This window comes from Argopecten irradians, chromosome 8 (genome assembly GCF_041381155.1).
Source record: "Argopecten irradians isolate NY chromosome 8, Ai_NY, whole genome shotgun sequence".
NCBI lineage: Eukaryota > Metazoa > Mollusca > Bivalvia > Pectinida > Pectinidae > Argopecten > Argopecten irradians.
In genome coordinates, this window is record NC_091141.1 from 1,744,709 (window position 1) to 1,762,842 (window position 18,134).

The 18,134-nt window shown below is 32.7% G+C and overlaps 1 protein-coding gene across 1 annotated transcript in view; it reads right to left on the minus strand.

Moving 5' to 3' along the window:
- The window catches only part of LOC138329074 (choline/ethanolamine kinase-like), a 47,431-nt gene that overhangs the window by 21,430 nt on the left and 7,867 nt on the right, over positions 1–18,134 (minus strand). Inside the window, exon 3 of the mRNA XM_069275798.1 lies at positions 15,508–15,644. Within this exon, the coding sequence (XP_069131899.1) occupies positions 15,508–15,644 (137 nt within the window). The remainder of the gene's footprint in view (positions 1–15,507; positions 15,645–18,134) is intronic.

The window sequence follows — 18,134 nt, forward strand, 5'->3', positions numbered from 1 at the left end:
TTTATATCCACCGTTAGAAATGTGCCTCTCCTTTAAGTAACCCTCCTCTCTTCTAGAGAAGGAGTTGAAGTTATATAAACATCCCTCCACCATCACATTAAACTTCAACTGTGTGATACTTATAACATCAACAATGTACATGTATCCAATATTGCAAGTAATTCATATTATAGTATATTTATAAGCCTAAGCCTTTCACATGTAATCACTTAATAATGTGTCAGCATATACATATACATGTGTCCTGTGATTGATTATAACGTGCCATCAGTATAGAGAGAATTAAATTATGACTACCGGTAATGTTTCTCCTTTTGTATGCCACTTTTACATCTTGGTTCCCTAATAAACGCCCCATTTGTTACAACTGCATGTTTAAATACCCTGTGCGTTTGTTACGGCGAATATGGTATGTATGATACATAAACACCACTAGTACTGGTGTGCAGGTCCTGAAATTACGTTTTAGCTGTTGACAGGGAATATTATTAACCCAAATCAAATACAAAAGTATGAATCTTGATAGGCTACACCTACACATACTACATTGTACACAGGGTGCAAGTCCTGAAATTACCTCATATCACTGTATATTGTAACTATTGACATAGGGAACAGCAATAGAAAACCAAAATCTAGGCATGCACAAAAACATGAATCACAATTAATTGCTTTATAATTTGACACGGATGTGTAAAAACATACACAAAATTAACTTAAAGGGACAATTCAGTCTAAGAGAACATTAAAATGTGTACATATATCAAAAAACCCAGTTCTAATGCACGTCAGATCAGTCGGTTTTACTGTGATATGTCTGAAAAGCCAATGGTTGTGACATGTGTGTAGATGTTCAAACTCGCTCGCTGTCCACCATTACACATTGTGGTCGAACTTCTTGTATACCGAACCCTGTCCCTTGCTCATAGAGTAATGCAACTTTTGTCTAGAACTGCTCAAATCGCTCTGACAGTAGTGTGTTTAATTTATTAGGTGAGTTGTCGTGCCTAAAAATCATTTTATCACCTTCTCAGTGGTTATGTAGTATTTCATATTGATCAACGATTTGATATTTCAACGATATTAATTAAAATACTAAACAATGACGTGGGATTTGTCAATATTTTATGTTATATGTTTCATAAGAAATGTAGAACAATACATTTATGCCATATTTTGCTTCTTGGTTATGTAAAAGAATTAGCCTGAGTGAATTGTCCCTTTAATGATATCAACATCAAATTTCATTCAATTGATTCAATCCTTAGACGCTACAGCGCTGACGAATGGTGGTTTATCAAATACAGGGGCAGACTAACTTGTACTTTTCTTCAGTTACAAAAGTTACTTACTTAACATCATAACCATCATTAAAAAGTTTGAGCTTTTTAATTAACTCCTGAAAAATGTCTATGGCACTATGCCCTATATTTAATGAAGTACTGATTGTACATGATGTACATCCACCAAAACCAAGCATGATTAAACACCAATTATTGTTCAAATCATTAGCATCATTCCTACTCCGGTGTGTTGGAGGTGGAGCATCTTTGATTTTATACCTAATGATATCATCATCAAATTTCATTTAATTTGTTCCTTAATTTTATACATAATGAGATAGCAACATCAAGTTTCATTTAATTTATTCCTATTTTATAAAGGTTATTTTTTTTAATCTTTTTCTCTATTTTTTTTTCAGTCGTTTTATTCATATTCTGAAGCCAAAGAAATTACCAGGTGTAAACACACTGTCATGTATAGTATGAATACCCTTACATTTCCAGTACCTTATCTACAGGTATACAGAGAGAACTTGTGAAGTACAAAGTAAATATATATCCAGCAGTTAATTACATCAAATTAAATGTGTTTTTGTTTGTCATTCACATCCCCAGACCCTTAATACTGGAATAATTATCATACAATTAATAACACTGTGTAGCGATAAGTAGTGACCTGCCTCACACATGACGTACATTGGTACACTGGTTGGCACCAGCCAGTACACATACATATATATATCACCACTTGCAATATCCATTACTTTTGCTTTTCCACCAGGTAGACATTTTGTTGTATAAATCGACCTAGATCTACTCAGATATAAGCTTGGTTAGGTTTGAACTTTGATAAGCATAATGTAAAATATGAACATCCATGCAGGGTCATTTAATATTTTAAGGACATTCAAGGTTTAAATGGAGAAGAAAAACTGGAGTATCTAGAGAAAAGCCACCAACCAGCCGTCAGTAGCTGGAAACTAAACCACATGGGATTCAAACTCATGATCACGACCCAGAGGTGGAGGGCTTGTGGTAATATGTTGGGAGATCTCTTAACCATTCAGTCATCGCAGCCGTTACACCATTAATGATCACTAAATGTTACAAGAGTTGTTAACTGTTCCAGTGACTATGATTAAATAATTCCAATATATAATTCATCTGAGGGTAAGTTGTTAACAGTTCCATTGACTGTGATTAAGTAATTCCAATATATAATTCATCTGAGGGTAAGTTGTTAACAGTTCCATTGACTGTGATTAAATAATTCCAATATATAATTCATCTGAGGGTAAGTTGTTAACTGTTCCAGTGACTGTGAAATTCAATAATAATTCTCAAATATAATTCATCTGTGAGGACATATCATAGGTAAGTTGTTAACAGTTCCATTGACTGTGATTAAGTAATTCCAATATATAATTCATCTGAGGGTAAGTTGTTAACAGTTCCAGTGACTGTGATTAATAATTCCAATATATAATCATCTAGGTAAGTTGTTAACAGTTCATTGACTGTGATTAAGTAATTCCAATATATAATTCATCTGAGGGTAAGTTGTTAACAGTTCCATTGACTGTGATTAAGTAATTCCAATATATAATTCATCTGAGGGTAAGTTGTTAAAGTTCCATTGACTGTGATTAAGTAATTCCAATATATAATTCATCTGAGGGTAAGTTGTTAACTGTTCCATTGACTGTGATTAATAATTCCATATATAATTCATCTGAGGGTAAGTTGTTAACAGTTCCATTGACTGTGATTAAGTAATTCCAATATATAATTCATCTGAGGGTAAGTTGTTAACAGTTCCATTGACTGTGATTAAATAATTCCAATATATAATTCATCTGAGGGTAAGTTGTTAACTGTTCCAGTGACTGTGATTAAATAATTCCAATATATAATTCATCTGAGGGTAAGTTGTTAACAGTTCCATTGACTGTGATTAAGTAATTCCAATATATAATTCATCTGAGGGTAAGTTGTTAACGTTCATGACTGTGATTAATAATTCAGGTAAGTGTTAACAGTTCATTGACTGTGATTAAGTAATTCCAATATATAATTCATCTGAGGGTAAGTTGTTAACAGTTCCATTGACTGTGATTAAATAATTCCAATATATAATTCATCTGAGGGTAAGTTGTTAACAGTTCCATTGACTGTGATTAAGTAATTCCAATATATAATTCATCTGAGGGTAAGTTGTTAACAGTTCCATTGACTGTGATTAAGTAATTCCAATATATAATTCATCTTAGGGTAAGTTGTTAACAGTTCTATTGACTGTGATTAAGTAATTCCAATATATAATTCATCTGAGGGTAAGTTGTTAACAGTTCCATTGACTGTGATTAAGTAATTCCAATATATAATTCATCTGAGGGTAAGTTGTTAACAGTTCCATTGACTGTGATTAAATAATTCCAATATATAATTCATCTGAGGGTAAGTTGTTAACAAGTTCTATTGACTGTGATTAAGTAATTCCAATATATAATTCATCTGAGGGTAAGTTGTTAACAGTTCCAGTGACTGTGATTAAATAATTCCAATATATAATTCATCTTAGGGTAAGTTGTTAACAGTTCTATTGACTGTGATTAAGTAATTCCAATATATAATTCATCTGAGGGTAAGTTGTTAGTCCATTGACTGTGATTAAGTAATTCCAATATATAATTCATCTGAGGGTAAGTTGTTAACAGTTCCATTGACTGTGATTAAGTAATTCCAATATATAATTCATCTGAGGGTAAGTAGTTAACAGTTCCAGTGACTATGATTAAATAATTCCAATATATAATTCATCTTAGGGTAAGTTGTTAACAGTTCCATTGACTGTGATTAAATAATTCCAATATATAATTCATCTTAGGGTAAGTTGTTAACAGTTCCAGTGACTGTGATTAAATAATTCCAATATATAATTCATCTGAGGGTAAGTTGTTAACAGTTCCAGTGACTGTGATTAAATAATTCCAATATATAATTCATCTGAGGGTAAGTTGTTAACAGTTCTATTGACTGTGATTAAATAATTCCAATATATAATTCATCTGAGGGTAAGTTGTTAACTCTTAGGGTAAGTTGTTAACAGTTCCATTGACTGTGATTAAATAATTCCAATATATAATTCATCTGAGGGTAAGTTGTTAACAGTTCCATTGACTGTGATTAAATAATTCCAATATATAATTCATCTTAGGGTAAGTTGTTAACAGTTCCATTGACTGTGATTAAGTAATTCCAATATATAATTCATCTGAGGGTAAGTTGTTAACAGTTCCAGTGACTGTGATTAAATAATTCCAATATATAATTCATCTGAGGGTAAGTTGTTAACAGTTCCATTAACAGTTCCAGTGACTGTGATTAAATAATTCCAATATATAATTCATCTGAGGGTAAGTTGTTAACAGTTCCATTGACTGTGATTAAGTAATTCCAATATATAATTCATCTGAGGGTAAGTTGTTAACAGTTCCATTGACTGTGATTAAGTAATTCCAATATATAATTCATCTGAGGGTAAGTTGTTAACAGTTCCATTGACTGTGATTAAGTAATTCCAATATATAATTCATCTAGGGTAAGTTGTTAACAGTTCCAGTGACTGTGATTAAGTAATTCCAATATATAATTCATCTAGGGTAAGTTGTTAACAGTTCCAGTGACTGTGATTAAGTAATTCCAATATATAATTCATCTGAGGGTAAGTTGTTAACAGTTCCAGTGACTGTGATTAAGTAATTCCAATATATAATTCATCTTAGGGTAAGTTGTTAACAGTTCCAGTGACTGTGATTAAGTAATTCCAATATATAATTCATCTGAGGGTAAGTTGTTAACAGTTCCATTGACTGTGATTAAATAATTCCAATATATAATTCATCTGAGGGTAAGTTGTTAACAGTTCCAGTGACTGTGATTAAATAATTCCAATATATAATTCATCTTAGGGTAAGTTGTTAACAGTTCTATTGACTGTGATTAAGTAATTCCAATATATAATTCATCTGAGGGTAAGTTGTTAACAGTTCCAGTGACTGTGATTAAATAATTCCAATATATAATTCATCTTAGGGTAAGTTGTTAACAGTTCTATTGACTGTGATTAAGTAATTCCAATATATAATTCATCTTAGGGTAAGTTGTTAACAGTTCCAGTGACTGTGATTAAATAATTCCAATATATAATTCATCTTAGGGTAAGTTGTTAACAGTTCTATTGACTGTGATTAAATAATTCCAATATATAATTCATCTGAGGGTAAGTTGTTAACAGTTCCAGTGACTGTGATTAAATAATTCCAATATATAATTCATCTTAGGGTAAGTTGTTAACAGTTCTATTGACTGTGATTAAGTAATTCCAATATATAATTCATCTTAGGGTAAGTTGTTAACAGTTCCAGTGACTGTGATTAAGTAATTCCAATATATAATTCATCTTAGGGTAAGTTGTTAACAGTTCCATTGACTGTGATTAAGTAATTCCAATATATAATTCATCTGAGGGTAAGTTGTTAACAGTTCCATTGACTGTGATTAAGTAATTCCAATATATAATTCATCTGAGGGTAAGTTGTTAACAGTTCCAGTGACTGTGATTAAGTAATTCCAATATATAATTCATCTGAGGGTAAGTTGTTAACAGTTCCATTGACTGTGATTAAGTAATTCCAATATATAATTCATCTGAGGGTAAGTTGTTAACAGTTCCAGTGACTGTGATATAATTCAATTTAGGGTAAGTTTGTTTTGATAAGTAATTCCAATATATAATTCATCTGAGGGTAAGTTGTTAACAGTTCCAGTGACTGTGATTAAGTAATTCAAATATATAATTCATCTGAGGGTAAGTTGTTAACAGTTCCAGTGACTGTGATTAAGTAATTCCAATATATAATTCATCTGAGGGTAAGTTGTTAACAGTTCCAGTGACTATGATTAAGTAATTCCAATATATAATTCATCTGAGGGTAAGTTGTTAACTGTTCCAGTGACTATGATTAAGTAATTCCAATATATAATTCATCTGAGGGTAAGTTGTTAACAGTTCTATAGACTGTGATTAAGTAATTCCAATATATAATTCATCTGAGGGTAAGTTGTTAACAGTTCCAGTGACTGTGATTAAGTAATTCCAATATATAATTCATCTGAGGGTAAGTTGTTAACTGTTCCAGTGACTATGATTAAATAATTCCAATATATAATTCATCTGAGGGTAAGTTGTTAACTGTTCCAGTGACTATGATTAAGTAATTCCAATATATAATTCATCTGAGGGTAAGTTGTTAACAGTTCCATTGACTGTGATTAAGTAATTCCAATATATAATTCATCTGAGGGTAAGTTGTGATTTAACAGTTCCATTGACTGTGATTAAGTAATTCCAATATATAATTCATCTGAGGGTAAGTTGTTAACAGTTCCATTGACTATGATTAAGTAATTCCAATATATAATTCATCTGAGGGTAAGTTGTTAACAGTTCCATTGACTGTGATTAAGTAATTCCAATATATAATTCATCTTAGGGTAAGTTGTTAACAGTTCCATTGACTGTGATTAAGTATTCATCTGAGGGTAAGTTGTTAACAGTTCCATTGACTGTGATTAAGTAATTCCAATATATAATTCATCTTAGGGTAAGTTGTTAACAGTTCCATTGACTGTGATTAAGTAATTCCAATATATAATTCATCTGAGGGTAAGTTGTTAACAGTTCCATTGACTGTGATTAAGTAATTCCAATATATAATTCATCTGAGGGTAAGTTGTTAACAGTTCCATTGACTGTGATTAAGTAATTCCAATATATAATTCATCTGAGGGTAAGTTGTTAACAGTTCTATTGACTGTGATTAAATAATTCCAATATATAATTCATCTGAGGGTAAGTTGTTAACAGTTCCATTGACTGTGATTAAATAATTCCAATATATAATTCATCTGAGGGTAAGTTGTTAACAGTTCCATTGACTGTGATTAAATAATTCCAATATATAATTCATCTGAGGGTAAGTTGTTAACAGTTCCATTGACTATGATTAAATAATTCCAATATATAATTCATCTGAGGGTAAGTTGTTAACTACAGTTCCAGTGACTGTGATTAAATAATTCCAATATATAATTCATCTGAGGGTAAGTTGTTAACAGTTCCATTGACTGTGATTAAGTAATTCCAATATATAATTCATCTGAGGGTAAGTTGTTAACAGTTCCATTGACTGTGATTAAATAATTCCAATATATAATTCACCTTAGGGTAAGTTGTTAACAGTTCCAGTGACTGTGATTAAGTAATTCCAATATATAATTCATCTTAGGGTAAGTTGTTAACAGTTCCATTGACTATGATTAAGTAATTCCAATATATAATTCATCTTAGGGTAAGTTGTTAACAGTTCCAGTGACTGTGATTAAATAATTCCAATATATAATTCATCTGAGGGTAAGTTGTTAACAGTTCCATTGACTGTGATTAAGTAATTCCAATATATAATTCATCTGAGGGTAAGTTGTTAACAGTTCCAGTGACTGTGATTAAATAATTCCAATATATAATTCATCTGAGGGTAAGTTGTTAACAGTTCCATTGACTGTGATTAAATAATTCCAATATATAATTCATCTGAGGGTAAGTTGTTAACAGTTCCATTGACTATGATTAAATAATTCCAATATATAATTCATCTTAGGGTAAGTTGTTAACAGTTCCAGTGACTGTGATTAAATAATTCCAATATATAATTCATCTGAGGGTAAGTTGTTAACAGTTCCAGTGACTGTGATTAAATAATTCCAATATATAATTCATCTGAGGGTAAGTTGTTAACAGTTCTATTGACTGTGATTAAATAATTCCAATATATAATTCATCTGAGGGTAAGTTGTTAACAGTTCCAGTGACTATGATTAAATAATTCCAATATATAATTCATCTGAGGGTAAGTTGTTAACAGTTCCATTGACTATGATTAAATAATTCCAATATATAATTCATCTGAGGGTAAGTTGTTAACAGTTCCATTGACTATGATTAAATAATTCCAATATATAATTCATCTGAGGGTAAGTTGTTAACAGTTCCAGTGACTGTGATTAAATAATTCCAATATATAATTCATCTTAGGGTAAGTTGTTAACAGTTCCATTGACTGTGATTAAATAATTCCAATAATATAATTCATCTTAGGGTAAGTTGTTAACAGTTCCATTGACTGTGATTAAGTAATTCCAATATATAATTCATCTTAGGGTAAGTTGTTAACAGTTCCATTGACTATGATTAAGTAATTCCAATATATAATTCATCTGAGGGTAAGTTGTTAACAGTTCCAGTGACTGTGATTAAATAATTCCAATATATAATTCATCTTAGGGTAAGTTGTTAACAGTTCCAGTGACTATGATTAAATAATTCCAATATATAATTCATCTGAGGGTAAGTTGTTAACAGTTCCAGTGACTGTGATTAAGTAATTCCAATATATAATTCATCTTAGGGTAAGTTGTTAACAGTTCCATTGACTGTGATTAAGTAATTCCAATATATAATTCATCTGAGGGTAAGTTGTTAACAGTTCCATTGACTGTGATTAAATAAATTCAATTATATAATTCATCTAGGGTAAGTTGTTAACAGTTCCATTGACTGTGATTAATAATTCCAATATATAATTCATCTGAGGGTAAGTTGTTAACAGTTCCATTGACTGTGATTAAGTAATTCCAATATATATATAATTCATCTGAGGGTAAGTTGTTAACAGTTCCATTGACTGTGATTAAGTAATTCCAATATATAATTCATCTGAGGGTAAGTTGTTAACAGTTCCTGATGAATAATAATATATAATTCACTAGGTAAGTTGTTAACAGTTCTGACTGTGATTAAGTAATTCCAATATATAATTCATCTGAGGGTAAGTTGTTAACAGTTCATTGACTGTGATTGTAATTCCAATATATAATTCATCTGAGGGTAAGTTGTTAACAGTTCCAGTGACTGTGATTAAATAATTCCAATATATAATTCATCTGAGGGTAAGTTGTTAACAGTTCCAGTGACTGTGATTAATAATTCCAATATATAATTCATCTGAGGGTAAGTTGTTAACAGTTCCATTGACTGTGATTAAATAATTCCAATATATAATTCATCTGAGGGTAAGTTGTTAACAGTTCCATTGACTGTGATTAAATAATTCCAATATATAATTCATCTGAGGGTAAGTTGTTAACTGTTCCAGTGACTATGATTAAATAATTCCAATATATAATTCATCTTAGGGTAAGTTGTTAACAGTTCTATTGACTGTGATTAAATAATTCCAATATATAATTCATCTGAGGGTAAGTTGTTAACAGTTCCATTGACTGTGATTAAATAATTCCAATATATAATTCATCTTAGGGTAAGTTGTTAACAGTTCCATTGACTGTGATTAAATAATTCCAATATATAATTCATCTGAGGGTAAGTTGTTAACAGTTCCATTGACTGTGATTAAATAATTCCAATATATAATTCATCTGAGGGTAAGTTGTTAACAGTTCCATTGACTATGATTAAATAATTCCAATATATAATTCATCTAGGGTAAGTTGTTAACAGTTCCATTGACTGTGATTAAATAATTCCAATATATAATTCATCTTAGGGTAAGTTGTTAACAGTTCCAGTGACTGTGATTAAGTAATTCCAATATATAATTCATCTTAGGGTAAGTTGTTAACAGTTCCATTGACTGTGATTAAGTAATTCCAATATATAATTCATCTGAGGGTAAGTTGTTAACAGTTCCATTGACTGTGATTAAATAATTCCAATATATAATTCATCTGAGGGTAAGTTGTTAACAGTTCCATTGACTGTGATTAAATAATTCCAATATATAATTCATCTGAGGGTAAGTTGTTAACAGTTCCATTGACTGTGATTAAGTAATTCCAATATATAATTCATCTGAGGAAGTTGTTAACAGTTCCATTGACTATGATTAAGTAATTCCAATATATAATTCATCTGAGGGTAAGTTGTTAACAGTTCCATTGACTATGATTAAATAATTCCAATATATAATTCATCTGAGGGTAAGTTGTTAACAGTTCCATTGACTGTGATTAAGTAATTCCAATATATAATTCATCTAGGGTAAGTTGTTAACAGTTCCATTGACTGTGATTAATAATTCCAATATATAATTCATCTGAGGGTAAGTTGTTAACAGTTCCAGTGACTGTGATTAAGTAATTCCAATATATAATTCATCTGAGGGTAAGTTGTTAACAGTTCCATTGACTGTGATTAAATAATTCCAATATATAATTCATCTTAGGGTAAGTTGTTAACAGTTCCATTGACTATGATTAAGTAATTCCAATATATAATTCATCTGAGGGTAAGTTGTTAACAGTTCCATTGACTATGATTAAATAATTCCAATATATAATTCATCTGAGGGTAAGTTGTTAACAGTTCCATTGACTATGATTAAGTAATTCCAATATATAATTCATCTTAGGGTAAGTTGTTAACAGTTCCATTGACTGTGATTAAATAATTCCAATATATAATTCATCTGAGGGTAAGTTGTTAACAGTTCCAGTGACTGTGATTAAGTAATTCCAATATATAATTCATCTTAGGGTAAGTTGTTAACAGTTCTATTGACTGTGATTAAATAATTCCAATATATAATTCATCTTAGGGTAAGTTGTTAACAGTTCCATTGACTATGATTAAATAATTCCAATATATAATTCATCTAGGGTAAGTTGTTAACAGTTCATTGACTGTGATTAAATAATTCCAATATATAATTCATCTTAGGGTAAGTTGTTAACAGTTCCAGTGACTGTGATTAAATAATTCCAATATATAATTCATCTTAGGGTAAGTTGTTAACAGTTCCAGTGACTGTGATTAAATAATTCCAATATATAATTCATCTGAGGGTAAGATTAGCTCAGAAGTAATGAAAACAAGTATCAGTATCATGATATTTGTGAACATTAGGGCTGAAACGATTAGTCGAATAATCGGAGGCGATTAGATTAATGAAGCTAATCGCTGATAATCGATTAAAGATTTTATTAATCGTTAATCGTAACATGCATAGCAAGTGCATTGTAAGCTGACTAAACACATTGACAGATCATGGATTTCTGAGTAAGCCATTCCGACTGGAGTTTCATCTCTTTATGTGCATGTTTTGAACTCAACAAAGCATATATGATGTGAGAAATACTTGTTAAATTACGTCTCTGTGGAAGTTAAAGTCATTAATCAATGAAAAAGTGGATGTCATGGGAAAGCTTGCACGCTGTTCGCCAATTTTCACTAGCGATCGACTCCATGTTGTTACGTCACGGAGGCCTAATCGACGCCAGGACGGTCGGGAGCGGAAGGAGCAGTAATCTTGAACATTTAAATTTTACTATTGCATGTGTTTATCATATAAAAAGAATGTTTTTGTTCATATTCTAATTGAAGATAAGAGTTGTTGATTTATTTTATTTTTTTCATCACGGAAATAAAAAAGTTTATTGACGAAAATCTGGTCATGTCGCTCCGTGGCGATCCAGATTTGGTTGATTAGTCTTACGTGTGAAGGTCACATCAAAACAGCGGGTTAGCAGACTTGATTTAAACGATGTTACGGAAGACGATACAGGAACAGAATTCAGAGCTTATTTCGGATAAAATAGTTTGTTTTGTCAATAAATCTATTCTTATTTATTGGTAGGCTTACATTATACAAGGCATGTCCTCTGTCATATTGTACAGTAGGTGTTATTATTAGGCCTAGTTGATAACAAAACATGGCGGACGTTTTCAGTAGTCATTAGTGAAACAATATAGTTGCCTTCAATTCAAACGATTAATCGATTAGTAATCGATTACATGTGACCGAATAATCGAATACAAAAATTACTAATCGTTTCAGCCCTTGTGAACATTCTTGATCACTACTCTTAATTTCAAAATGAACTGATCTGACTTTTTAATAAGAATAATCCAAATGTGTTCAGAGTGATGATGGGATATTTCAACAACTCAGTACTTGGTACAAGTTCACATCTCTAAAGCTACACTACAGAGTTAGCTAGAGGTTACCAAGGTCACATCTCTTAAGCTACACTACAGAGTTAGCTAGAGATTACCAAGGTCACATCTCTAAAGCTACATGTACACTACAGAGTTAGCTAGAGGTTACCAAGGTCACACCTCTAAAGCTACACCACAGAGTCTCTAAAGCTACACTAAAGAATTAGCTAGAGGTTACCAAGGTCACATCTCTAAAGCTAAACTACAGAGTTAGCTAGAGGTTACCAAGGTCACATCTCTAAAGCTACACTTCAGAGTCTCTAAAGCTACACTACAGAGTTAGCTAGAGGTTACCAAGGTCACATCTCTTAAGCTACACTACAGAGTTAGCTAGAGATTACCAAGGTCACATCTCTAAAGCTACATGTACACTACAGAGTTAGCTAGAGGTTACCAAGGTCACAGCTCTAAAGCTACACCACAGAGTTAACTAGAGGTTACCAAGGTCACATCTCTAAGCCTACACTACAGAATTAGCTAGAGGTTACCAAGGTCACGTCTCTAAAGCTACATGTACACTACAGAGTTAGCTAGAGGTTATCAAGGTCACATCTCTAAAGCTACATGCATGTACACTACAGAGTTAGCTAGAGGTTACCAAGGTCTCACCTCTAAAGCTACACCACAGAGTTAACTAGAGGTTATCAAGGTCACATCTCTAAAGCTACACTACAGAGTTAACTAGAGGAACTACCAAGGTCACATCTCTAAAGCTACACTACAGAGTTCTCTAAAGCTACACTACAGAGTTAGCTAGAGGTTACCAAGGTCACATCTCTAAAGCTACACTACAGAGTTAGCTAGAGGTTACCAAGGTCACATCTCTAAGCTACACTACAGAGTTAGCTAGAGGTTACCAAGGTCACATCTCTAAAGCTACATGCATGTACACTACAGAGTTAGCTAGAGGTTACCAAGGTCACACCTCTAAAGCTACACCACAGAGTTAACTAGAGGTTACCAAGGTCACACCTCTAAAGCTACACCACAGAGTTAGCTAGAGGTTATCAAGGTCACATCTCTAAAGCTACACTACAGAGTTAACTAGAGGAACTACCAAGGTCACATCTCTAAAGCTACATGTACACTACAGAGTTAGCTAGAGGTTACCAAGGTCACACCTCTAAAGCTACACTACAGAGTCTCTAAAGCTACACTAAAGAATTAGCTAGAGGTTACCAAGGTCACATCTCTAAAGCTAAACTACAGAGTTAGCTAGAGGTTACCAAGGTCACATCTCTAAAGCTACACTTCAGAGTCTCTAAAGCTACACTACAGAGTTAGCTAGAGGTTACCAAGGTCACATCTCTTAAGCTACACTACAGAGTTAGCTAGAGATTACCAAGGTCACATCTCAGACATGTTAACCTTTGGTGAGCAAAAAGAGGTAGATTTTTGACTCAAAAGCGGTAGCATTACACGCGGCATTTTTCGCGACGCGTCAGAGATGTATAAATATCAATAATATGCAAAATAATTGCAAAAACATATTTTGTTAACAAATTATGATTTAACTTTAATTATTACCATAGGCCTTGCATGGTGGCTCATTTTGTATTTTTTAAATGTTAATTAAGGCTTACATTAGATTTAGAAGATGAAAAATGCCAATAAATACATTGTATATTTTTATTTCAATGCTATTTATCACCTTTTTTAATTATACATTTTGTCTATTTGTTTTGGTTTTTTTTCACTTTTTTTTTTTTTTGTAATACATACTGGACTCATTTTCTTTTGATTTATGCAAGAAAAAATACAAATATTTGTTTCTAAAATTTACACCAATATTCTAGAGAAATTATCACCCTGAAAAAAATAATAACTTTTTTTTAGTGATATCCTGAAAAAATATACCAAAATCCGGATCCTTTATTAGAATCACCCCATTCCAAAATGGCGGCCATTACGATTGCAAAGTTTATGATTTTCAGCAGACACTGTATGCCTATTTTACATTAAAAACGTGAGTAAATCATTTCAATTATATGTAGTGTTTGTTTTTGAAATGATGCTTACTAGTTTTAAGCACAAAATTTATTGAAAGGCCAGATGATTGTTTCCTTACGGTAGGCCTACCTAAACACACATCGTTACACTCAGACACAAGTGACACCACCAAGCCAAGGTGGAACTAGCCCCAGGCTGCTAATTAGCACCAGTGGATGTTGGTCAGGGAGTGTTCACACCTCCTTTGTTTACTTAATTATGAAGCAAGTCAGCCTACTTAGTCTGGTATGCATTTTGAAGCCACCATGGCAGCCCCAACCGACTATGAAAATTCAGAAATCGGAAGAAAAAAAAAAATGAAGACGATGTTTTGCAGAAATCGGAATATTTGGATATTAAAGCGGTAGGCGGAATATCAGTCTCAAAAGCGGTAGACTTCCGCCAGAATCGGTAGGGTTAACATGTCTGGCAAGGTCACATCTCTAAAGCTACATGTACACTACAGAGTTAGCTAGAGGTTACCAAGGTCACACCTCTAAAGCTACACCACAGAGTTAACTAGAGGTTACCAAGGTCACATCTCTAAGCCTACACTACAGAATTAGCTAGAGGTTACCAAGGTCACGTCTCTAAAGCTACATGTACACTACAGAGTTAGCTAGAGGTTATCAAGGTCACATCTCTAAAGCTACATGCATGTACACTACAGAGTTAGCTAGAGGTTACCAAGGTCTCACCTCTAAAGCTACACTACAGAGTTAACTAGAGGAACTACCAAGGTCACATCTCTAAAGCTACACTACAGAGTTAACTAGAGGTTACCAAGGTCACACCTCTAAAGCTACACCACAGAGTTAGCTAGAGGTTATCAAGGTCACATCTCTAAAGCTACACTACAGAGTTAACTAGAGGAACTACCAAGGTCACATCTCTAAAGCTACACTTCAGAGTTAGCTAGAGGTTATCAAGGTCACATCTCTAAAGCTACACTACAGAGTTAGATAGAGGTTATCATCTAACCATCCTTTGATACCCTCAGTTTATCCAAAGTTTGCTGAGCTATATTACAAAGCTTTATGAACAACAGTTACAACACATGTACATAACTAAATCAGTATATTAATGAACATGTATTACCAGAACATCTTTTCTTCTAAGAATTTTGGCTCTTTATGTAAAGGCATGTCGTCTATTGCATGAAAAAGAGCCATTTTTTTGGCAATCTGTTGGGAGAGGAACGGATTCTGTAAGTCCCGTGTACTTAACGGCTTTGTCTGAAAAATAGAACAAGAAAAAGAAATCATTTTTTTGGAGAAGAATAATCAAAGATCATTTTAAAGTATGTCAGCTTCCTGATCCCTTATGCTAGGGGAAGGGAGAACATTCTTTTAACCTAATTTACATGTTAAGTAAGAAATCTTGATTTTTACTCTTTAGTAGCTAGGGCCAAAATAAAGAACAAAGCTGCATGCATATGTATGAAGTTAAGAGAACTAAAACTATCCACAACATGTATAAGTGTCTAATGTATACTGTATATATTCCACGATGAGAAAATGTGTACAGACCCCACATATCTTTAACCCAGTCCCAATATCCCTATGATATATATATATCTATCTCATTTTCTTCATGATTTTGAAGAATTTGAAGTCAAGATGGGCAGTTATGATTCAGAAATTAAATTTTGATAAAAATTAAAATAAATATTGAAGATAGCTAAATAGGCCCCAATTTTCAAAGAAACCAAAGTTAGCCAACAACGTAATGTTGTTACCGAGAACACCATGTGACGACCGTAATTACCTGACGTCTGTCCAAACTCTCCCTTTGACGGGTCATGAACTCTCCGACTTCCATTCGGTAACATTCTATATAGCGAGACATGTCATGGAGACCAGTTTAAATGAAGGCATATTTACAAGAAGTGACTTTTAACAACTGCTGTACCAAAGTTATGAAGAAACCATTACACATATTCTTGATATTGCTTAATTTTAACTACATCTAATAATATTAGCAATATCGGGTCCAAATCAATTTGCAGCTATAGTTACATATTTTGTGACTTTAATCGCTTTGTCCATCATCTTCCAGTCAAACCATGACCAGTAACTTGGTAATATTTATAAGTTTTGAATTATACACGACTTGAACACCAACAGCCACTCTGTAATATTACTTCAATCTGAGATTCTTAACAATTGCCTTCCATATTTCATAGCTCTTAACTCATTTCCCCCTGGAGAGCTCACATGAACTTTTCTTATTCAGACGCTGGAATAGTTCATTATGAGTATTCAGGGGTAATTGAGTTAAACTTTTAATTACATTAATGTACCTGGTAAATCAAATTTGCATATACATGTTAAAACAAAACAACTTTTTTCATGAGACTCAATTAACATATTGAAAACTGTTATTGTCTGGTAAGACTTGTAGACAGTATAAAACTTTACAAATTCTACAAGCTGTTAAGTGATGGTTTTAAAAGTAACTGCAGTGCAGTGCATTGCCACATTCCTAAAAGCCAGTGCTATTTAAGTGCTTTGCACAGTGTAGTTTGTATTGTACGTTATTAATGTACAAATTAACATAATCATAATCCATCCCTTAAACCCCGATGTCTGATCAGTAGACCAAAGGACAGATGGCAGGATGTCTAATATATTAGTCATTATTTTCATTTATTTTAAGAATCGATATCAGAGTAAAGAAACTTAAAATGAAACATGCTAGAATTGCAATGTCATATCTTCTAGGAAATAATTTAAGTTTGATGACAAATATTATGTGCAAATGATAAATCAAACATATCTACAAAATGTATAGCATATGATCAATCTAAAATAATAACAAGAGGCCCATGGGCCTTAACGGTCACCTGATTTCAGATACAGAATGAAACAAAGACATGCATATAAACACTATATATTGGCCCATCAGGCCATTGAAGTCAGTCAGTGATTTTATAATTTTGACTTTTTAATCTATGAAGATTATTTGGTTCCATCAAATGTGTGAATTCAGAAGAAAGATTTTTGAAATTCTTACCCCTTTTGGCCCCAACCCTCTGGCCCCTGGGGGTCGGCCAGGACCAATATGGATATGATGTTAAAATGCTATCTCAGGCTAATAATTCTTACCCAGATTGACTAATTTCCTATGAAAACTAAGCTAATAATGTTCCTAAATGTGTTTTTTCTACATAAACTATAGTAAATTTGACCCCCTCCCCAGGGGAAAATCGGAGATCCCAGGGCCACGAAATTCACAAATCTTTGTAAAGGGCCTTAAGACCTTCCAATCTATCAAGAGTATCTGGTTCCATCAAATCTGTGAATTCAAAAAGAAGATTTTTGAAATTACCATTTTGACCCCTTTTGGCTCCGCCCCTCTGGCCCCTGGGGGTCGGCCATGACCAATATGGATATGATGTTAAAATGCTATTTCAGACTAATAATTCTAACCCAGTTTGACTAATTTCCTATGAAAAATAGGCAAATAATGTTCATAAAGTGTTTTTCCTATATAAACTTAAGTAAACTTGACCCCCTCCCAAGAGGGAAACATGAGACCCCAGGGTCATATTATTCATAATTTTTGTAAAGGACTTTAAGACCTTTCCATCTATGCGGAGTATTTGATTCTACCATTTCCAGTACAGAGGACTCCACATAATCGAATAACGGTTATTCGAATATTTCGGTTATTTGCATAAAATTCTGCGGTACCGATTTTTTCCTTCTTTATCTTTGTTTTTC